The sequence below is a fragment of the Canis lupus genome, chromosome 7, assembly GCF_048164855.1.
Source record: "Canis lupus baileyi chromosome 7, mCanLup2.hap1, whole genome shotgun sequence".
Taxonomy (NCBI): Eukaryota; Metazoa; Chordata; class Mammalia; order Carnivora; family Canidae; genus Canis; species Canis lupus.
Window position 1 is genome coordinate 68,094,890 of NC_132844.1, and position 22,858 is coordinate 68,117,747.

Sequence of the window (22,858 nt, forward strand, 5' to 3'; positions counted from 1 at the left end):
TTGGTTTCGGCTCAGGTGGCGATCTGGGGGTTGTGGGATCGAGTCCTGTGTCCAGCTCCCCGCTCAGTGCCAAGTCTGCTTGAGATTCTCTCACCTTCTCCCTCCGCCCCTCTCACTCACTCTCTCTCTCGAATAAATCTTAAAAGAAGGAGGAGAAGAAGAAGGAGGATGAGGAGGAGAAGGACAGTTTTGGTCAAGAGCACACTTGGAAGTTGAAGATCTACAAGCTGATTTTCTTAAAACTCCTTGTACCCCAGAGGTACCCCACCTCCAATGAGAACACCATTGGACCTCCCACTAGAGGAGAGATTCACATCCAGAATCCAGATTTCTTGTGCTCGAGGATGTGTTATGCTTCTGTCTACCTAATGTTGTTCCCATATTCTCCTACTCTCCTTTCTCCTTTCTTATTAAAAGTTTTAAGGGTCATTGTGAATCCCAGCTCCTACCTAATGCTTCCTTCCCTTTTTTTGAATTCCCCCCACCCTTAGAGTTTGAACCTCACTTCCCATCCCTGAAATATACGAGTTATATTGGTAGTTTTGCTTCATGATACTTTCAATAGGCTGTAATGAAGTTCCTTGCAATAGGTTTGGTGTACTTGCAAAAGAAATGAACTTTGATTATCAGCTAGCACATAAGCTGCAGGAATGCAAGGAGTTTTCTTCTGTGCCATATAACCGGCACCTAGCACAATACCTGGCATATAAGGGCTTAATAAATAATTCATTGAATAAATGAATAGACTTGAGTTTTGATTTTAGCCCCTTCATCACTTTTAAGCTACATGACACCCATTCATTTTAGAATTTAACCATTCAACAAACAATTGTTGCATGCCTGCTAAGAACCAAGCACTGCGCTAGCTACTGGGGACATGAGTTGAAGAAGTTATGTCCGTGCCCTCAAGGAACTCATGCATGTAGTTATGGAGGCTGTTACATGAAGTAGGGTGGGAAGGACAGTGAGTGTATAGACCCAGAGGAAAGAAAAGGAGGGATCTATTAGCAAATCTATAAAGCAGAGGCATAGGAGGCTCCTGGGCTAGGTTGTCACAGACCCCAGGTGCCATATCTGGGACGGTGAACTTGACTGATTAGATATGGGACAAGATGGAGAAGGAGTCAAAGGTGAGCACACAGGAGGAGGTTATGAAGGCCTTAGTCGTGGTGGTAGCTGTAGCCATAAAGAAGGAGGGATAACTATGAGACTGTGGAGGATCTAACAGATTTCATGGTTGTGCATGAGAGGGTTGTGCATGAAGGGGTTGAGAAGGAAGGAGCATCCTAGATTCTCAGATCTCTGTCTTAGGTAACAAGGTCAGTGAGTTGAATAGTATGGGGAAAGAGAGAGTTTGGAAGGTTTTGGGCAAGCTAACCTCCCCGAGCCTCGGTTTTTTTCACATGAGAATAATATCCCCCTCTTGGGTTGCCACGAGAACTAAATAACCAGGGAAACTGTATAGAATAGATGCTCACTAAACACTTTTGGGTGATATAATAATAGTGCTGGCTCCTATGCCACACACTTAATCCTCACAACAACCCTATAAGGTAGGTACTATTATCATCCCTATTTTACCCATATGGGAGCTGAAGCACAATCAGGTGGCAAACTTGACCCAAGTCACCCAGTTAGTAAGTGGCCCAGTGTACTTTCCCAGCCCCTGCCCTCCACTTGACTCCTTCTGGGACCTATAACTGGACTTGAGGCAGGAAAGATAGATGGCAGACTCGATCAAGGATCCATTCCAGGGATGCCAGGATGGCTCAGAGGTTGAGTGTCTGCCTTTGACTCAGGGCGTGATCCTGGGTACTTGGGATTGAGCTCTGCGTCAGGCTCCCTGCTTGGTGGAAAGCTGGCTTCTCCCTCTCCCTCTGCCCCTGCTTGTGTGCTCTCTCTCTCATTCATTATCTCAAATAAACAAATAAAATTTTTTTAAAAAGCATTCTTTCCAAGAGCAGTTTTTATTTGGAAATGTGCCTCCACAACTTGGTGGTAGTGTGAGGGCACATGCTATTGGCTTGCTTGTTTACTCTTTTCCAGCCCAGGGCGTAGGGTCCTTGGGGTTAAGGCACAGGATCAAGTTCTCAAGGATCTACACCCTAGACTGCCTCAGTGGTCAGGGGCCTGGAGTTGGTGCCAAAAATGAATGAGGCTCCGTTCTGGACTGTCATGGTTGGGGGACCTGGGCTCCTGGCACCAGGACCTCAGCTCCCTTTTCTGTAGGGGCTGGCATCACCCACAGGCCAGCTGTGGCCAGGATCTGGTGGGTAAGAGGTTGAGGGGGAAAGAAGATGGCAGAGGCTAATTTTCCGGTGCTGGGTCCAGTTTATCTTCCTGAGGGGCGGAAGCCGAGATAGGAGCCTCATCCCCACCATTGAGGGACTTCTGCTGCTCACTGCTGCTGGGTGAGGGCGTCCTGGTGCCCTGGGACCCCCAGCGGGTCAGGCGCTTTAGGGAGGAGTCACGGCGGGCAAGTAGATGTGGCTGGAAGCCTGTGAAGGAGCTGCTGATGGTGGGACGCTTATCTGGCAGAGAAAAGGCAAACATGAGTAAGGAGAAAGGTGCATGCACAGGGAAGAAGTGGAAGGGGCCTCCCTCACCCCACGGGGGAGAGGAGAATCTTGTGGCTTTCAATCCCACGTGGATTCTGTAGATCTAGAGGTATTCCTTTCTCCCTCCCTTCTCCCGCCCCACTCCAGAGAAAGCTCCAGGGTCGACCCCTTCTCACCTCCAGGCTCAATTGGGTGCATGAGCCGGTTCATCTGAACATTCCAGTGTTTCACGTTGGTGCTGGCCTGGCGCAACTTCTGCTGGGCAGCCTGTGGGGAGCAGGGCCAGTGGAGAGGGGTCAGAAACACCATCCTAGACAGGGTGTCTTGACCTTTTCAGGTTTGCAGGCCCCTTGGAATCTGACAAAGGCTATTGATCATCTCCCCAGAAAACTCAAACTCATGTATATTTATATATATACACATATATATATATACACATATACATATACATATATATATATATTTCCAATTTCCTATACACACACACACACACGCAGCTTCCAATTTCAGTGGTCTTGTGGATCCCCAAAGGGTCAAAGATAATCATAATTATAGTTTCCATTCATTAAGCAGCTAAGATGTGCTAAGTACATTTATTATTTTTTATTTATTTATTTATTTATTTATTTATTTATTTATTTATTTATTTTTAAGATTTTATTTATTTATTCAATAGAGACACTGAGAGAGGCAGAGACATAGGCAGAGGGAGAAGCAGGCTCCCCACGGGGAGCCCAGTGCGGGACTTGATCCCAGGACCCTGGGATCACAACCTGAGCCAAAGGCAGATACCCAACCATCAAGCCACCCAGATGCCCCAGTACATTTATTATTTCAGTTAACCTCCAGGGCAGAAGTTAACAACAAACAAGTGCAAAAGAAGTCAAGCAACTTGCCCGGAAACCTATGTTGTGCTATAAACCCCCACACCATAGCACCTCTCTGGGACCAAATGCAAAACCCCAGCCATTAGCAGTGGTTGTCATGTAAGGGAACCACAGTGGGACTTTCCCTTTCTATGTCACATGTTTGTGTCCCAATTTTTTACGTGACCGTGTCAGCCAACAGCGCAAAATAAAATAATCAATATTAACAGAACATTAAAGACTAGGGGCACCTGGGTGGTTGAGTTGGTTGAGCATCTGCCTTTGGCTCGCATCATGATCCTGGGGTCCTGGGATCCAGCCCCACATCGAGCTCCCTGCTCAGCGGGGAGTCTGCTTCTCCCTCTCCCTCTGCTGCTCCCCCTGCTTATGCTCTCTTTCAAATAAATAAAATCTTTTTTTAAAAAAAGAACATCAAAAATTAAACAACAACAAAACTCCCTCTTCTATGGAGATTACAGCCAAAGGGCCCGGAAAGCAAGCTAGGGATCTGGAAGAGCATTGAGGAAAAATTTTTGTCCAGATTCATAATAATGATAAATATAGCTGCTAATGTTTCTTCCGCACCTGTACCAAGTATCCCTATTAGCTCCTTCAGTCTTCAAACAATGCTATTACAGGCCTCTTTCTCAGAGGGGCTTGAAACTCAGAGAAGTCAGGCAATTTGCCTGAGGTCACACAGCCAGGAAGGGACAGAGCCACGGTTTGAGGGAAGGTTCCAGATCCCGCACGAAGGTGCTCACCGCCGGGCCTCCTTGCTACGCCCCCCACCCCCACTGCCCCTGGGGCCTCACCTCCACATCTTCGTCGGCCCTCTGCCGGTTCTGCCTTACTTCCTCCAGCTGCTGCTGCGCCTGCTGCAGGGAGCGGCTCTGCAGTGCCATCTCTTGCTGCAGCTCTTGCTTCTCCTGCTGCGCCCGCTCGATGTAGCGCTCCTGCTCCTCCTTCAGCTGCAGCAGCTGCTTCAGCTTCTCCTCCTCTTCCTCTAGCAGCCTGCCGGGTGCACACTGGGTTGTCTCCAGAGCCAAGATCCCTCACAGGTGCCCCGCAAGTGGGATGCTGGGGAGCCGGGGTGGGGGGTGGGGGGGGACCCGAGAGGGGGCCCTCAGTCCTACCTGGTCTGGGCTAGGCGCACTGCCTCCTCATCCCGCCGAGCTTTCACTTCCAGGTGCAGGGCCTCCTCGAGCCTCTGCTGCATCTCCTCCAGCTCTTGGATCCGCTGCCGCTGCCGGGCAGCCTCCTCCTCCTTGAGTTCCATCTCGGCCTGCATGGAGGCCCGAGCCTGTGCGGGGATGCGAAGACGCAGAGCCACGTCACTGGGGTCACTGGGGGCCCGGCGTGGGGGAGGGGAGTCCGCAGGTGTGCTGCCCTTTCACCACGGCTCTGGCTCCGCTAGGCTGGCCCACATAGCGATTTCCCAGTGAGGGTCTAAGGAATTCCTTCATGTCGGGGTTTCCTGATCCGATCCCTTTCTGGGAGCCTGACTAGGTCAGATAATGGTCAGTGAACAGATGCTACCTCGGGGGCAAGGGGCTCAAGACACGCCCTGCCTAGCACAAGCCTTAATAATTATTATTATGCGTTATAATATTAGGTATTATGACTATAATTAGGGCTGGTGCTAGGCAGAGTGACTATAATTATAATGATTGTTGTAACAACTATAGGTGTTTCCTCATTTGATCCTTACCATACCTCTATGAGCACAGTTATCATTAACATGTCACTGATAAGTAATGGAGGCACAGAGAGGCTAAATAGCCTGCCTGAGATCACAAGGCTCCTAAGAGGCAGAGCTGGGATCAAATCCAGATGTCTCTAACTCCAGTACTAGATCTCTTAAATTCTAAATCTGATTGCCTCTAATGCCTAGTTGGCCTCCACATTCGTCCCTCCTTACTCCCAACCTGAATTCCTCAAACTAATTTCACTATGAAACTTAGATCAAGTCTAGTCCAATCTAGTCTAGCATGGGTCCAAGCTCATTGCCAGCTAGGAGGGGTCTTTAGCAGCCCCACCCCCAGTCAAGGTCTCTGAACCAGGCCCCACTCAATACCTATAGCACTCAGCGCCGCCCCCCATCTTTCAACTCAAGCCATCCCTCGGCCGGGTTCCTGCACTCCCACCCCTTCCTTAGTCCCGCCCTGGCACAGGCCTCCGCCCACACGCACGTTTCAGGCGCGCGGGTCCCAAGTCCCACACTCCAAGCCCCGCCCCACGCTCCTCCTTCCCCAGCCCAGGGCTCCGCCTCCGGTCCAGGCCCCGCCCCCGGCTCTCGGCTCCGCGGCCGGGTCTCTCGGCTGCCTTCCGAGCTCCGTCCCCGGCAGGTACCCCGCCCCACCTGCTCCGCCTCGCGCAACTGGCCCTCGAGCGCCTGCTGCAGCTCCCGGTGCTGGCTGCGGCGTCGCTCCTCCTCCTCCTGGAGCAGCCGCTCCGCCTGCCGCTGCGCCTCCTGGAGCAGCTCTAGCTCCTGCAGCTTCCGCTCCTTCTCCTCCTGCAGCTGCTGCAGCCGCAGCAGCTCTTCCTCCTTGGCCGCCCGCCGTCGCTCCCGCTGCTCCCGCTGCTCCCGGCGCTTCTGCTTCAGGTCCTTGTGCAACGACGTCTTGCCCTCGGCCTGCAGCCGGATCGCGGTCTGGATGGCTGCGGAGGGGGATCAGGAGGGGGTCAGGAGGGGGTCAGCAGCGGGCCAGCAGAGAGCAGCGCGGTCCTCGAGTCCCCCCTCCAGCCTCCGGCTGGGCAGTGTTATCACCCCCTTTTCACAGCCCCAGGCCACCCAGCGAGCACTCACCAGCCGTCCATTCTTGGCGCTGGCGCGTGTCTGAGGCGCTCATCTCGTATGTGCGGGAGGCAGTCTTCACGCAGAACATGCAGCGCTTCCCCTCTCGGTCGGGCAGCACCTGGGAGAGGGCAGGTGGCCCCAGACAGGCCGTCTTCACTGGGGTCGTGGCCACACCCGCCGCAGGGTGCTCCAGCTCCATCCCCCACCCCTCCGTCTTGGGGACCGTCCTCCCGGTCATCGCTCCCACTCCGCCAGGAGCCTGCATGGCTGGGCACGGACGTTAGTTATGAGCATACTAACAACTCTTGGAGCCTCTGCTCTTTGGAGGGAGGGCCAGGGTGTTTCCATCTTGGTGCCTCTCCAGGGGAATTAGCACCTAGTCCATTACTGAGTGTTTATGTAGATCATTCTTGAGCACTTCCAGTGACAGAGTCCTCATTATCCAAATCATTCTTTTCACATAGCCCTGCCTGTTGAGAAAGTTCTCCATTCATCTATTCCAGTTATTTTGGAGTGTCTACTGAGTGCGGCTCATTGTTCTAGGATGTGTGCCTGACAGACCAAATCTCTGCCTTTCCTAAACTTATATTGTAGTAGAAAATAACAGCTACCATGTATCGAGCTTCTTAAAAAAAAAAAAAAAAAAAAAAAAAGATTTTATTTTAAAGCAATCTCTGCATCCAATATGGAATTTGAACTCACACTCCCCACCCACATCAAGAGTCACATGCTCCACCAACTGAGCCAGTTAGGTGTCTCATGTATTGAGCTTCTTATGCTCTAGAGGCTAAACTACTGTTTTATATGCATCATTTTCTGGGCAATTCTGGGCAATCTAGACAAGCATTATTAGCTTCACTTTACAGAAAAAAGAAATTGAGGCTTTACTAAGTCTAGGAACATGCCCAATTCACACTAGGAATGCCTATTAGTGGTGGAGCTAGGCTTTCTGCCTAAGATCTATGCTCTGTCCTTAGTGTCCTCTATTTCCTTATGTGACAAAAATGGAGAGAGCCTAGGATGGGTATAATAATAATTTTTAAAATAATAATAATGTTTTAAAATGTAAAAAAACACATGTCCACAAGGATATGGAGAAAGTGGAACTCACACACCGCTGGTGAGAATGTAAAATGGTATGGCTGCTATGGAAAACAATTTGGCTATTCCTTAAAGAGTTAAACATAGAACTACCATATGATCTAGCAATTCTACTCCTTAGTATGTACCCAGAGAAATGAAAACATAGGCCTACCCAGAAACTTCTGCATAGATATCCAAACCAGCATTATTCACAATAGCAAAATGGTGGGAACAACCCATTGTCCACCAGTGAATGAGTGGATAAACAAAATGTAGTCTCTACACATGGAATATGATTCAGTCACAAAAAGGAATGAAGTTCTGACCCACGCCACAACATGGATGAACCTTGGAACATTATGCTAAGGAAAAGAAGCCAGTCACAAAGGGACAAAATACTACATGATTCTGTTACATTCTAGGTACCCAGAATAGGCAAATTTGTGGAGACATTAAGTAGAATACAGGTTACCAGGGGGTGAGGGGAAAGGAGGGGATGAATTCTTTCTTAACAGGTAGAATTTCTGTTTGGGATGATGAAAAAGTTTTGGAAATAGATAGTGGTGAGGGTTACACAACATTGTGAACGAACTTAATGCTATGATTTGTACACTTCAAATGGTTAAAATGGCAAATCTCATGTTACGTGTGTGTGTGTGTATGTGTGTATTTTAGTACAATTTAAAGTAATTGTTTTAAGTCTCTAAAATAACAACAGAGAGCCAGGGGAGGGGAAGGACGGGAGGAGAGGGATGTGAAGAAAGACTAGGAAGGTATAGAATTGCCAAAGAGAATGGAATTTGGGTGAAGGAGAATAACTTTTCAAGAGGATTTTTATAAGTTTGACTGTGTGGGTGCCTGGTTGGTCCAGTTAGTTTTCTCAGTCCTGATTTTGGCTCAGGTCATGATCTTGGGGTGGTGGGATGGAGCCTGGAGGCAGTGGGCCCCCTGCTCAAGGATTCTCTCTCTCCCTCTGCCCCTCCACCATTCATGCACTCTCTCAAATACATAAATATGTCTTTTTTTAAAGAAGGATTCTCTTTCCTTCTGCCCCCCACACCCCCCTCCCCCACGTGCTATCTTTCTCTCTAAACCCCAAAGCTTTGCTGTGTAGTGTAAGGCATAAGACATCTCCTCTGAAATCCTTAGCAAAATCCACATTACTCAGCCATGACTTTAGTATTTGATTTGCAGTTTTTTTTTTTTTTTTTTTTAAGTGCTGGCATGGATGAGAATGTCCTCGAGGCATCCAGGGTTACAGTCATAGAAGCAGACATTTGCCACTGGGGCTTTTTCCATTCACCCTCCTCCCACCCCTCTTGCCTTTATACCCCACCCCCCACCCCAGAGCCTCTGGGCCTGGAGTTGTGCTCCACCCCTTCGCCTGTCCCCCTCACCTCCACACAACATTGTGCATCCAGTGGGATAGTGCCCCTTTTCTCCTTGCACTCTTCACTCCCAAAATAGCAGAGGGAGCTGGGCTGCAGCTGGAACCAGCGTTCCGTCCAATTCCTTCTCAGGTGCCCTCGCTTCCATAGGTAGCCCTGCCAGCCAGGGCAAAGTCAAGTTTCACTCCCCCCACCCTGCCCCCATTCACCCTGCCTCAGGGTCCTCCCCGAGTTCCCAGCTTGGCCTGACCTGCTTCAGGACATCTTGGATGAGCTCCTGGTAGACTTCGTGGATGGCCATGCTGAGCGTGTCCCGCCCCACACCTCGAAGACAGCGCCCTGAGTTGAAGAGCTCCAGGAACTGCCAGACGCTGAGCCCTCCGGTGGTGGTCTGGGCTGCCTGGGCTTCCTGGGCCAGCAGCTCCTCCAGTTCGCCCAAGCCCACCTCCAAGCTCATGCTGCTAAGCACCTTCTTCAGCAGATATTCCACCTGGAGGAAGGGGAAGGCCTGGTGACTGCAGCAGGCAGCGTTGCCTCTGACAATCCAGGGTTAGGGGTGGGGGCGCTCTGGCTCCCAGGGCCTGTGCAGAGACGTCCAGGGACAGGGGGTAGGGGAGCAAGAAGACTAAATGTCGGGTGGAAACCAGGGTAGATTTGGGGAGGGGGGGTTGTGGAGCCCCAGCCCCAATTCAGGCATTCCTCTCCCCTCCCCAGCTTCCAGGCCCACGTCCTTCTCCTTGAGCTTTAAGTTAAGCATGGGGTGAAGGTTGAGGGCTGGAGGCCAGGCAGAGGCAACCACTCCTAAAAGATGTCAGAGGAGGTGTGAGGACCCTCTCATCCAATACCCTTACTTTGCCGATGACAAAACTGAGGCCCAGAGGGGGAAGTGACTTGTTCTAAATCATACAGCAAGTTCTGGCAGCCAGAACTCGATTTCTATCTCCTGAATCCCATCGGAGTCCTTATTCCAAGCCCAAGCCCCAACCCTGAGGATCCTTCCTTCATGGGAGGGCAAAGGGACTGGGGGTGGGGGTAAGCAGGGTAGGGACAGGAAACCTGCTACAGAGGAACAGGAAGTGGTGGTTGGGGTACATCCTGCTGCAGTTTGTTCATACATGCTGATCACAGCAGCAAGCCGCCTTCTGGCCTCTGAGGGCCCCCCTTACCCTGACAAGCAGGGGTCTGACAAGGGTGCCTAGCCAGGTGCCTGTGTAGATGGACACATGTCCCTTTCCTGCCGCAGCAGCTTCTTGGGAAACTCTCTTTAGGACTTTCATTCTGAAGGTTAACGGGTCTCAGCTGGGAGTGGGGTGGCGTGTACCATTTCAGGGATTAGGTATTTCCCTCTCCCTTCCCAGAAACAGAAGGAGACAAATCTGAGTGCACTTAGATATACCAGGACTTCTTATAACACAGACAAGCCGTCCCCTCCGTACCCTAAGACCTAGATTCACCCTGGCATCTGCACAGCCACCAAAAGGGCTAAAAGGTCAGGAGAAGGCTGAGAGAAGTGGTATGGAGTGGGGGCACCTGCCCTGGCTTCTTCACCCATGAGTTGAGGAGGTAGAGGCACCAATTCCAGGCTTCCACACTCAGGATGCCCTCTCTGGAGCCTGGAGCTGGGTCTCCCCTGCCCTTGGGGAGAGGAGAGGGATGGGAAGAGAGGGGAAGGAAAATCTAGAACCAGGGCCAGATTTGGTTGCCCCCTGGAGTAATGGGCCAGACATCCCAGGCAAGTCTCCCTTCTCCTCATATAGTAACCTTCTCAGATTGCCACAATGCCTAAAATCCTGCCATTCAATCTTAAATGTTTTCATTTGTAAATGCCCAGTAAGGTATCAGGCATTTCTACCTCTGTAAATAAAACTCTGAGGTCATTTTCGTCTTTTGAGGGCTAACAGAGGCCTGAAGGAAGCACAGTTTTGGTCCTTGGTACACAGTGACTCTGACATGGGCAATTCTTGGCATCTGGAGGCAGCTGGGTGCAGAGAGGCACCGGCATGGGGAGACCAAGAAGAAAGGGGATGTGGGAAAGGTACACGGGTGATTTGGCCTCCTTCACAGTTTAGCTGAAGCCTGGCCCCAGTGATTCTGTCCCCAGTGCTGCCATCACCCTCACCTCGTCAGGAACCATGATCAGAGGGTACTTGTCCTCAGACAGGAAGTTGAAGAGGCACCAGAGGCGGAAGGCATCCTCATTGGAGAGCATGCTGTTCCCATTGCTGTCCACCCGGTAGTTCTTCTTGGCCGTCAGGGTCCAACACAGCTCATCAAAGTGCTCCTTAACGAAGGCCCCTTCCTCCACCTGCCACCAGGCCTGCAAGTCAGCCAAAACGGCCACCCATCCCTGCTCTGCCACCAAACTAGGCTCTTGCTGCTTTCTTGGGGTCACCTATTTCCCTGCACCCCACCTGTTCTAACTTGAGGAAACCCTGAGCTGCTTATCAGATAACTAGATGATTCCAACCACCCCCCCACCACCATACCCACTCAAGACCCCTACCAATACAGAAACTGGTCCCTCAGCCCAGGGGAGAAAGATCGGGAGCCCAATGGGGGATGGATGACATGGAAGAGGCTGAGAAGAGAGTGGACAGCTGGGAGGAGCACGGACATAGCACCAGGGGAAGCTGGGAGCCCTATGTAAAGGTCCCAGCTGGAGATGGGAGGTGAGCCTGGCAGGAATGAGGTGGAAGGGTGGAGGTAGGAGAGAGGTGATGGGGGTGGGGGTGGGGGGGGGAGTGTGGGGGGGTGGGGGGGTGGGGGGAGTGGAAGGGGGAGCGAAGAGGGGCAAGGCGGGGCAAGAGGCTGGAATCTGAAGGATGGAAGTGGGAGGGAGGGGATGGAAGGTGGGGACAGAAGGGGGGGGTTATAGGTGGGAGGAGTTGGGCTGGCAATGTACTGGGGAGTGGGGAGAGGTGCCCCCTCCTGCCAGGCCCCACCTTGTCCAGGATGTATTTGTTGAGGTAGGGCATGTATCCCTGGCTGGACACGGGGCCATCGTCGTCATCTCGGAAGTGCTCCTCCAGGGCCACAGGGTCGTGTGGAATGTGCAGGACCGTGTACAGGTTGTGGGACAGCACCTGAGACAGAGTGGCACTTTGCCTTCCTGTGCCCCAGCCAAAACTGGGCCAGAGGACCACTGCCACCACTTGGCTCAGCCCCAATCCTATCCTGGCTAAAGCCTTGGCACACAATGCTCACCTCTATCATAACCCAAACTTATGCAATTATATACAAGGGAATATGACTCAACCAAAAAAAAAAAAAAAGGAAATCTTGTATTTGCGACAACATGGGTGGACCTTGAGGGCATTAGGCAAAATGAAGTAAATCAGAAAAAATATATATACAATATGATCTCACATATTTATGTGTGGAATCTAAAAAACAAGTTAACCTCCCCTCCCCCCAAGCTCATAGATACAGAAAACAGACTGGCGTTTGCCAGGGGCAGGGAATAGCGGGGACAGTGGAATAGGTGAAGGAGGTCAAAAGGTACAACTTCCAGTGATAAAGTAAGTCATGAGGATGTCAAGTCCAAATGGAGACTATAGTTAATAATACTGTCTGGCAAAGCTGAAAGTTGCTAAGAGCAGATCTTAAAAATTCTCATCACAAGAAAGAAGCTTTGTAACTGTGCATGGTGATGGATGTTAAGTAGACATTGTGATGATCATTTCCCAATATATACAAATATTGCATCATTATGTTGTACACCTGAAACTAATATAACGTTATATGACGATTATACCTCAATAAAAAACCGAATAACCTAAAATGTACTCCCTTACTATGCACCAAGCACGGAGCCAAGCACGTTACAAATAGTTCACCTAACCCCCGGAACAATTGTTAGTATCCCCATTTTACAGGTGAGGTAAGAAAGCTAGGATTCAAACCCAAGCAGCCATATTCTGAGCCACTGTATTAGGTAGGGATGTCCTCTTTCTGCAGACAAGGACACTGAGGCTCAGGACATTCAGTAACTTGCCCAAGGATCCAAGGTGAGCAGGAGTCTGGGATTTAAATCCAGTCCCACAGATTCCAAAGCCCAGGTGCTTCCTAGGACGTTGGGCTGACAACAGGGAGGTGGCTGTCACCCTGCGGCAGCCAAGTTTCTTATCATTTCCATCAAAGCCTCAGTGTTTAGGCTGCAGTGTGCCAGCTCCAAGGAAAGCGCTCAGGTGTATCTGCTCTAGAAAAGGCAAGTGCAGTTCTAGTCACTGCCCTTCAGAGATGGAAAGCTGGAGACAGCTCAAAGAAGGGTCATGAAAAATGGTCTGTGACACATGGAGGAAAAGACCTAGAAGGGGTGGTGGCCGTGATGGTGCGGAGGGGAAACCTGAGTTGGCTATCAAACCCACGACATAAGAACAAAGGGGTTGAAATTTGAACAAAATCAGGAAAAAAAATCAAATTGCCTTGGGGTTAATTCTGCCGTAGCACTTAAAACAGAGTGAAGGATGAAAATACAGCTGAGTGGCTCAATCGGTTGGATGGCCACCTCTTGATTTTGGCTCAGGTCCTTCATCGGGTTCTGCAGTGAGTGGGCAGTCTGCTTAGGGTTCTCTCCTTCCTCCTCTGTCCCCCACCCTCCTGCTCATACACTCTATCTAAAAAATAAAAATAAAAATAAATTTTGGAAAAATGGTAAAATAGTCATTATTGCACACCTACTATGTGGCAGCCACCGTATGAGGTTCTATACCCCATGTCTAACCTCCTCTCCAACTGTGATACGCACACACATTATCCCTGTTTTTCAGATGAAGATGCTGAGGCTTGGGGAAGTTAAAGAGTAAATAGCTGAGCTGAGGTTGGAACCGGGTGTGCCTGGCTCTGAAGGTGACCTCACTATTACAGTGCTGACCCCAAGTCCAGGTAGATTGTGAACTCTGGAGACAACGTCTCTGTTCATCTCTATGTCCCACACCCCCTACATCCTCTTCTGCACATGAAAGGCAGTCGATGAATGCTGCTTCCACCACCAGTAGTTATGCTTAGAATCAGTTCCTGATGCAGGAGCTGGCCACATCCCAGAGGTGGCGCGTGCACCAAGTCTTCACTTCTTTATTCTCTTGTGAGATGAGGTGGACCAAAGGATTGAGACTTCCTCCAGTATTCTCCCGGGCCTCAGGCTTGACTGGGCAAAGTGGGAAGTTGGAAGGCCTAGCAAGAGGGTGCTTCTCTTTTCCCTCATTCCTCTCCAGGCAGCCATCCCTGACCCACACACCCACCACCCTCTTTCCCATGCTCTTCATCTCCCATGCATGTTTGGTTTTGCTTCTCCTGTTCTAGAGTACATCTTAAGTTTCTTCCTGAGGAACTCTGTTGTCTCCACCCATATTTGGTAATGGAGCCTTGCTTTTCCTTTGAGAAGCACCTCTCCCTTATTCTCAATATCTGTGGTATCGACTATTTGCAACCCTAGCCCACCTGCCTGCAGGGGTGGGCACATCAGAGTCATGGTGATTGATGATTGGCTCAAGGAAGGGCATATGATCAATCTTGGACCAATGAGAATCAGCCCTACGATTTTTGCTTCCTCTAGTGGAAAGAGGTATACTCTTCCCCTGGAATTGCTAAGCTGGTGCTCGCTTGGCAGCCCTAAAACTGGAACAGCTAAGCTATTAGAAGGGAGTTGAACACCTTCACCTGTCCCATGGAGAGGCTGTGAAGATGGAGTGAGAGGACATGTGAAGAGAGCCAGTTGGATCTGTATGGAGCAAATGTTAGATCCCTTCCTGTACAGAAAGTGCAATTTTTTACTGAACGAATTGACATAGATCACAAGACTGATAACACCAGGTATTGAAGAGGTTGTGAAGTGAGGACACAAATGCCCTACTGTTGAGGTGTGAATTGGTAATCTTTCTGGAGGGCAAGAATGTATCAAACTTAAAATTGGGCAGGATCCCAGCATTTTGATTGTTTTTATTTATTTTTTAAAGATTTATTCATTTACTTCAGAGAGAGAGAGAGAGAGAGAGAGAGAGAGAGAGTGTGTGTGTGTGTGTGTGTGTATGAGCTGGGGGAGGGGCAGAAGGAGAGGGAGAAGGGAAATGAACTCCCTGCTGCCCCAGGAGGGCTTGATCTTCCAACCCAGAGATCATGACCTGAGCCAAACCAAGAGTTGGTCGCCCAACCAACTGCACCAGGCACGCACTGATCATCTAACCTTTAGATGCTCAAGGGAACAGAGCAACATGTACGAGAATGTTCACTGAAGCATTCTTTACAATATGAGGAACAGGGATAGCTTGGGTATCCTTCAATAGGGGACAGGTACACCGTGTCATGGACCTACGTGTTGGTAGGAAAGATTTTACATCTGCCACTGGTGTGCTTACAGGCAAGTGATTTAACTTCTCTAAGACCTTGGTCTCCTCTGTGAGAATGATAAGAAGGTCTACTCCAGGGATCCCTGGGTGGCGCAGCGGTTTGGCGCCTGCCTTTGGCCCAGGGCGCGATCCTGGAGACCCAGGATCGAATCCCACATCAGGCTCCCGGTGCATGGAGCCTGCTTCTCCCTCTGCCTGTGTCTCTGCCTCTCTCTCTCTCTCTCTGTGACTATCATAAATAAATAAAAATTAAAAAAAAAAAGGAGGTCTACTCCAAAGGGTTTTTTTTTTTGAATAAAGAGCTTAGCATAGCACCTGGTACATAGTTCATTGTTTAATAAAAGCTGTGTGCTATTTTTATTATTATGTTTTTATGAACAGACATGGAAAGATATGCATCCTATACCGGCTGGTGAAAAAAGCAAGCTATAGAATGAAATGTTTGTAAAATAAATGTGTGCAAAGATTAGGTTGAACCATGGCAAATTTTAATAGCTGTTTTAATAGGGCTGAAACAATACAATGTCAGCAATTTCACATGGTTCAACCTAGTAAGTTTATTTGTACATAGGAAAAATCTAGAAGACTCAGCAAACTGTTAATAGCTATCACTCCACCATCCTTCCCCAGGGAGGGGAGGAACTTTCATCATCTTTAGTATTACATTTGTCTTTGAATTTTTTAACCAGTAACATGTTTTACTTATAGAATAAATTTCATCTTCCTTAAAATTATATTCTTCTACACTGTTTTTTTCTTAACTAGGAGCATATATTGTTTTTATGACAAAAATTTAAAACTATAGAGATAAAAAGCAGAGTGCCATTAACCACTGTTATTTATGTACTCTGTTATTAAGTTGCTCTATAATAGCATTCTTTTGCTCTTCCCTTTTTGTGTGAGCATTTCTGGGTGTTCTACATTCTTTGAGCAAGGACTCTAAGCTCAGGCCTGATTCCAGACTCAGTACGATGTCCTGCACACGTTCAATGTTTTTGACTGACTCCTCAAGTCTAACTTAAATGCTCCAGTGGTTTCCCATCGTTCTCTGAGTAAAATCGCAAGTCCCCCTAGAGAGGCCTTGGGCTCCATAGGACCCAACCTGCTGCACCTTCTCTGGGTTCATCCCTCTGGCTCACTTCTCTGCGGCTACTCTGGCCCTCTTGACATTCTTCAGACAGGCCAGGCACATACTTGCCTCAGGGCCTTTGCACTTGCTATTCCTTTATCCTAGAACATTCTTCTCCCAGGTCTAGGCATGGCACATACCCTCTTCTCCTTCTACTCTTTATTTAGATGTCACCTTCTCAAGGAGGGCTTCTCTGGACCATTCTATTTAAATCTATAACCCCATTCCCTCAATACCCCCCCACAACTCTCTATCCCTATTTCTGCTTTATTTACTTCTATGTCATGAATCATCTTCCATTACATGATACATTTTTACTTATTTTGTTTTTCATCTGTATTCTCTGACTAGAATGTCAGCACCACAAGGGGGGTGGTGATCTTTGTCCATTTTATTAACTACTGTATTCACTGCTGTATCACCAGGTCTGGCACCTAACAGACGCGCAATAAATATCTGTTGAATGAACCTAAACGCTTTGCGGGAAGAAGTAGGAGAAATACAAAAGCCAGACAGAGGTGGACTGAATCTCTCTGAGCAAATGAACCTCACTGGGCCTCAGTTTTCATAGCTCTAAAAACAGGGTTCGAAGAGATGACATACAAAATCCCTGCCACCCCGGGAATAGAACGGACTACGCAGCTGCATTGTCATTTGAGCTGTTCCTTGCCTCGGTTCCTCCATCTGCACTGTCCTCTAAGACCTGCTGTCCTCACTTGTACCTTTGGCTGGTGGAATCTGAGGGGCCCAGGACAGAGGCTCCAATCCCTGTGAGCCGTCAGGTGTCAGGACAAGAAGGAACTGAAGGCTCCAGATGCTCGGGGCTCAGGGCCTCTCCCCAGAGAGCTTAGCAGACCTCAGACTGCCAGGCTTCCTGTGCCTGGGTGCGGGTTGGGGCTAGAGGTGGGGAGAGGGTGTGACCTAAGGAGGGTCAGGCTGGAAAGGAAATGGCAGGGGTGGAGACCAGAGTGCGCAGGAGCTCACAGGCTGATTTCTATCAATCCTCAGACCCAAAGGCAGGGACTCTCATAATCCTCCTTTGACAGATGAGGAAATCAAGGTGCAGAGAGGTGAAGTGTCTTGCTGGAAGTCTGCCTCTAAAGCCCTACTCTTGATCTCTCTGTCATGTTAGCTCTGGCTGAGCCTCAGAATCACCTGGGGAGCTGGTGAAACTGAAGTGAGCAGAGGCCCGCCCTGTCTCACTGACTCAGAGTTTCCAGGGGTGGGATCCAGGTGTCTGCAGCTTTCACAAGCCGCCATTCGCGCTCCCTCAGAGAGGACTCTCATAGTCTCACCGCCCAACCAAGCAGCCCCTGACCTCTGAGGTGGCAGCCATTGACCTTTGAGAGGCTTCATTTATGCACTATGTCCTCTGAAGGCATGTGGGGAAGTGGTTCTCCTCTAGGGGCTTGTGAGTTCCCTAAAAACTCAAGTGTGGTCATGGGGGCCAGTACCCATGGTCCTGTGGTTTCTAGCCATCACTGGATAAATACAAGGGATTTGGGAATCCATCAACAGCACCAAGTAATGGCTGCAGAGAAAATGAATAATCTCTTTTTTAGATGGCATATAGTTTTTTTTTGGTTTTTGTTTTTGTTTTAATATATCTAGGTGCCAGGTGATTCTTTTAAAATAAACAGATCCAGGGCACCTGGAAGGCTCAGTCTGGTAAGCTTCTGCTTTTGGCTTGGGCCATGATTTCAAGGTCCTGGGACTGAGCCCCACATCCCTGCATCGGGCTCCCTGCTCAGTGGGGAGCCTGGTTCTTCCTCTCCCTCTGTAGATCCTCCTGCTTGTGCTCTCTCTGTCAGATAAATAAATACAATCTTAAAAAAATATATACAGATCCTTGTAAGAGTTACTGAATGTATTTTTCTTTCTTTCTTTATTTATTTTTATTTATTTATTTATGATAGTCTCACAGAGAGAGAGAGAGGCAGAGACACAGGCAGAGGGAGAAGCAGGCTCCATGCAACGGGAGCCTGATGTGGGATTCGATCCCGGGTCTCCAGGATCACACCCTGGGCCAAAGGCAGGCGCCAAACCGCTGCGCCACCCAGGGATCCCTGAATGTATTTTTCTCAACCAGCAGGTACTAAAGCATAACTACTATCACCAGGGAGGAGCACTGGGAGTTTTAGAAGGTGGGGATTTCTGGATGAGCTCTGTGTGCCTGTTGACAGCAAGAAAGGGCTAGAAGGGGTTGAGGGTGAGCACTAAAGAAAAGACAGGCTCAGGAAAGGGAAAGGGGAGGCTGTATCAAGGGTCAGTTTCATCTGCTAGATGTACTTCAGTAAAATTTTTTTTTTGGTAGCCAAGCTGGATAGCCTGGTGATCCCCAGTTCAACCCCCTGTCTTTACAGACAAGAAACCGCAAGTTCAGAGTCGCAAGGCCACATGCCCAAGCTCATCCAGCTGAGGAGCAGGCCTATGTGGCTCTGAGTCAAGTACTCTGCACATCACTAAATCAGCCTGCCACTCCCTGCCATCCTAGCCTGAGACCAGCAGCAGGTAGGGGTCAGAACAAAGCTGAAGATCCCAGCCTGCAGATTCCTGGACTGGAGTTGCTCTTAACTTTCCCTTCACCAAAGGGAAGCTTGTTATTCCCCTCCACAGGTAAAGCCTGAAGCTCAGGAGTCTAGAAGACCTGAAAAAGCCCAGGAGGGAGGGTGCCAGTTTGCCCTCCTGCCCACCCCAGCTCCTGCCAGTCAAGGGGAAGGGGCAGGCCTCCTGTCTCCTAAGAGCCTCCTGAGCCAGAGACATACTGCTCCATCCACATCCCCAATCCCAGACCCCTCACCCCAATTCTCAGCTAATCCCCCCCACTAGGCCTAGAACCAAGGCTTCTCCTCTAGGGAAATGGACGTGGCCATTAAGAGACCCATCATTCCTAAGGCTCACCTCCTTGCAGCCTTCTGGTGGAACTGCTACTCACTCTCAAAGTTCTTTAGAGAAGGGGGTTCTGGGGATCCTGGGAAAACTCAGAGTCCTCAACACCTGGGGAATTTTGTGCTCAATCTAAATCCATCCTGGGCAGAAGTGCCATTCCTATTGGTCTAATTGTACTTTTCTCAACTCACCGGGACAAAGGCCATTGTACTTTCTACAAAAATTCAATAGAGGAAAAGCCATCTGCTCTCTCCCTCAAGACTTCTCTTTTCCAGAGAAAACAATCCTGACTCCTTGGGCCACTTCTCAGAGGCCTCACTGTCCTTCCTCCTCCCTCCTTCCTCCTTCTTCATCATGGCTTTGCCCACCACAGCCAGTGGCAGCCTTTCTACCAACACATCAGGGAAGTGGTGACTGTCACAGACAGACATAGCTCGCTGGACTGGTACAGGTCTCCTGCCTGGTCCCAGTCAAGGACCTAAGGCCAGGGACAGTGTTAGTGAAGACAGACTAACCCCAAGGTCAAGGTCTTCCCCCTTTTCCCCCAAGCCTTTGCAGGGGTGGGGTTGGCCCCTGCTGGTATCTCTCTCATCTACTTCTTCCTCTGACTTCTGACCACTTCTCTATTGCTCCTTTGCCTTTCCGGCATCCCTGCCCCCAACACTATCACTACTTCCTCCTATTCCAGTATCCCCCAGTATGGTCTTAGGGAAGAATCACCTTCCCTAGCCTTCTCTTGTATGACATGGGCCTTCCCATGGTAGGGCACGGGTTTCTGCAGGGCTGGATTTTGGATGATCTGCTGTTCTATCCTGAAGCCCCCACTAGATGACATGATCTACAATAAAAGGATTTAAGTAGAATGTTAAGGAATCCTCCCCGATGATCAAAGGTAGGAGTGGACTGTCTTTCCTGGGAGAGTCAAGAATAATTTTTGTTTGGATGCTCATAAGCCTGGTTATGGAACAGATTATGGGATAGGGCCAGTTTGGGATATTCAAGCTTACTCTGTCCAAGTTCAGCAAAGTAGGGGTTGGAGTGGGGGTGGGGCATAACATCTCTCCTGCCTCATTCATCTCTCCCACGTTTGCAGGCACCTCCTACCTCGGTCATTAAAAATGGAGGTTTCCTGGAGGCTGCACTCGTCCTTTGGGGGTGTCCAGTGGAGACACCAGAAATCTAGGGCTTAGCTTCGCACCAGGCACAGAGCCACTCAGTAAACACGTGAACTGAATGAATGATCCCCTAAGGCAGGTCGCAGATTGCTGAGGCTTACCCTGCTCCTGTCCCCCAGTGTTCCCTGGTTCCAAGAGCCAGGGATGGAGGAAGGAAGGAGAGAAACTTGCTGTGCTGGTCTCCCAGGAATTGTCTAGGACCTAGTACTAAACTTCAGGGCGATCACTGATGGGGCTCTTCCTGGGCTCGGATCCTACCTCCTTCCCACCTGAGGTCCCACGGCCAAAGGGAACAACAGTTTCCCAACCTAGTGTGGGAGAGGAGGGAAGGGTGAGCTGAGTAGCAGCAGAACAGGGTCTCTCCATTGCCCCTTCCCAGCATGGCTGCATCTGGGAGATGGGGTTCGGAGTAGCTGATTTCTGCCAAAGGTGACCCAGTCAGCCTGGTCTGGAACTCGGAGAGGCTCTTGAAGCCTCTCTCAGCTCGGGGAGGCAGTGACTGACAAGAACTAACTGTCTCTCTTCAAAGCCAGGAGGAAGCAGCAGGAAGGAGTAGGGTGCGTGCCCAAGCCTCACTCTGCGGAGAAGTGTGCTCATCACACCCAGTAGAGGATGTAGCCTGGCCTGTTGGCCTTCAAAACCGAATAATGCCGCCTCCACCCTCCAGGGAGTTGGGGGGCAGGTCTCTGGGCAAAGGCTCCGCACATGCCTCCCTGGGGTCCCAGAACATGGGCAGCAGCATCCAGCAGGCTGCACTGTCCCGACCACCCGGTCCCATCTCCCGTCCCCAGGCCTGGGCCTTGGGATGGCTGAGTGCCATCAGCACAGCGTTGTTGCCTGGCTCCTGGGCGGCAGGGGCTTGAGGGGCATGTGTGCCGGCCTCTCCTGGGCTCCGGGGACCCCTCACCTTGAGCTGGGACTTGGAGACCTTGCCGCTCTTCTCCACGTCCAGGGCAGTGAACGCGTACCAGATGGACTTCAGGAGCTCCTTGCGCAGGGCCATGGCTGAGGTACCCGCCCGGCCCGGGGGCGGCTCTGACACCGAGATCCGGTTTCAGGAAATGCAAACGGCTGCAGAGACCGCAGAGGGGCCATGGCGCGGAGCAAGAGCTCCACCTGCCTGCTTGCGCGTGCTTCCCAGCTGCCAGGAACCGGCCTGTTGCTCCTGCTCTTGCAGTGCTCGTGGGTGGCCCCTCTCTCTGTATGGGACCTGGGAACCAAACCCTGGAGAGCCAGGGCCCTGGTTCTGTTCAGTGTGAGGCTTTTAGAAGCCTCCTCAGCCCCAGAATTTTCTGGGGGCTTCCTGGATTCCCAGAAGCAGCTTGCTGGAGAAGAGGGGCGGGGAAGCAAGCCCACCCTGCCTTTTGAACTTGGGTGAGTTGCTAACCTCCTTAAGCAGTGCCCTCATGGTAAAGCAGGAAAAATACCCACCTCTCACAGCTGTGAGGTCTGGGGATGGATGTGAAGCAGCGCAGGCACCGGACAAAGCATTTCTTTTAGGGCCATCTAACATCACTGTGGTGGTGGGGCTCCTCCCAAGTGGAAGAAAACAAAGGCAATGACACAAAGTTGGCAGAGGACCTGGGCCAGGGCAGCTCTCCAGGTCAGGCGGACTTGGCACGTGCTTGGTTGCCTCCCTATCCTCTGGGCTTTGGCTCTGAAAGGGCTCAGCTCACAGTGCTGCCCACTCTGGGGTCACTGGCCCTGAAGATTAGAGCCTGTTTCTGAAGCATGGGTGTGTGTGTGTGTGTGTGTGTGTGTGTGTGTGTGTGTGTATGTGAGAACCTTGTGGTGGGGCCTAGTTCCAGGGCCACTGACAGCAGGAGGCTTGGCACTCAGGGCCCTCCATGTCAGGGCTTCCTTTTCTGTAGCTCCATTGCCACTGAGATCACTCCAGCCCGGAACAGTGGGCAGGGATGAAGCTTAGGTACCTGAGACACTCCTTCCCCTGGGGGCATGCTCCGGCCCCCCTCTGCTTCCAAAGAGCTGCTGGCCCAAGTAAATGGAAGCTTGCTAGGCATCTCAGGAAAGGGTACCTGGGCTGGGGGAAGCTCCATTTCCAGGTGGCAGGAAGGGACTAGGATACATCCATCACTGTGAAGAGAGGAAAAGAGGCCCCTCCAACCCCTGCAGTGCTCCCATGTCAGAGGTAAACCCAGAGTTCTTCCCTTCAGGTCCCTTCCCGTGTCCCTCCCTTCCCACCAGGGCTGGGCTGGTCCTCCCACACACTTTCCACTACGGTCCCATCGTGGCTTTGGGATTCCACAGCATGGTCCCAGACACCTAGGTGGGCATCCCCAGAGCTGGGACTTCGGTCTCGGAGCAGCAGAATCAATCAGAGACCCTTGCTAACCTTGGCAAAGGCACCTACCTCCACTCCACCATGGGGCTTTGCCCACTTGGAGTAGGTGACCGTGTGGCTGGGCATGGAAGGGCTCTATATCACACCAGTAAGGTGGGAAAAAAACAGAATTCCTCCAGTCCAACCATCCTGATGCCTGAGATCCAAGCAGAGCCTGACAGCAGTGGTCACACTGGTCCCGTCTGGCCACCCTGGAGTCCACCTGCTCAGGTGTGGGCAGGAAGCCACTGGCTGCTACTCAGGGCTTTTCTTATACCTGGGCTTCTT

At 50.6% G+C, this 22,858-nt stretch overlaps 1 protein-coding gene across 7 annotated transcripts; it reads right to left on the reverse strand.

Moving 5' to 3' along the window:
• Nucleotides 1-1,948: 1,948 nt before the first annotated feature.
• On the reverse strand, nucleotides 1,949-22,856 carry DEF6 (DEF6 guanine nucleotide exchange factor). 7 transcript variants are annotated; one of them, XM_072833336.1, is made up of 12 exons: nucleotides 21,661-22,856; nucleotides 21,137-21,300; nucleotides 11,635-11,775; nucleotides 10,812-10,997; nucleotides 8,943-9,182; nucleotides 8,702-8,848; nucleotides 6,231-6,339; nucleotides 5,784-6,082; nucleotides 4,558-4,724; nucleotides 4,237-4,435; nucleotides 2,735-2,825; nucleotides 1,949-2,531 (listed from the first exon to the last, which is right to left on the reverse strand). In XM_072833336.1, exons 2-12 carry the CDS (start codon nucleotides 21,230-21,232, stop codon nucleotides 2,308-2,310), a joined length of 1,899 nt encoding a protein of 632 aa, XP_072689437.1. In that variant the 5' UTR covers nucleotides 21,233-21,300; nucleotides 21,661-22,856; the 3' UTR covers nucleotides 1,949-2,307. The 7 variants fall into 7 exon arrangements, with proteins under 7 accessions (XP_072689437.1, XP_072689434.1, XP_072689435.1 ...); XM_072833333.1 differs by having other exon boundaries at nucleotides 10,812-11,009; XM_072833334.1 differs by having other exon boundaries at nucleotides 10,812-11,009; nucleotides 21,137-21,453.
• Between the last annotated feature and the right edge of the window lie 2 nt (nucleotides 22,857-22,858).

Coding starts and splice junctions, on each gene's coding strand:
- DEF6 (XM_072833333.1), bottom strand. CDS start 21,232: ATGGCCCTGCGCAAGGAGCTCCTGAAGTCCATCTGGTACGCGTTCACT. Junction 8,849..8,942: donor TCCAAGATGTCCTGAAGCAG/GTCAGGCCAAGC, acceptor CCTGGCTGGCAG/GGCTACCTATGGAAGCGAGG. Junction 2,826..4,236: donor GGGCCGACGAAGATGTGGAG/GTGAGGCCCCAG, acceptor TGCTCCCCACAG/GCTGCCCAGCAGAAGTTGCG.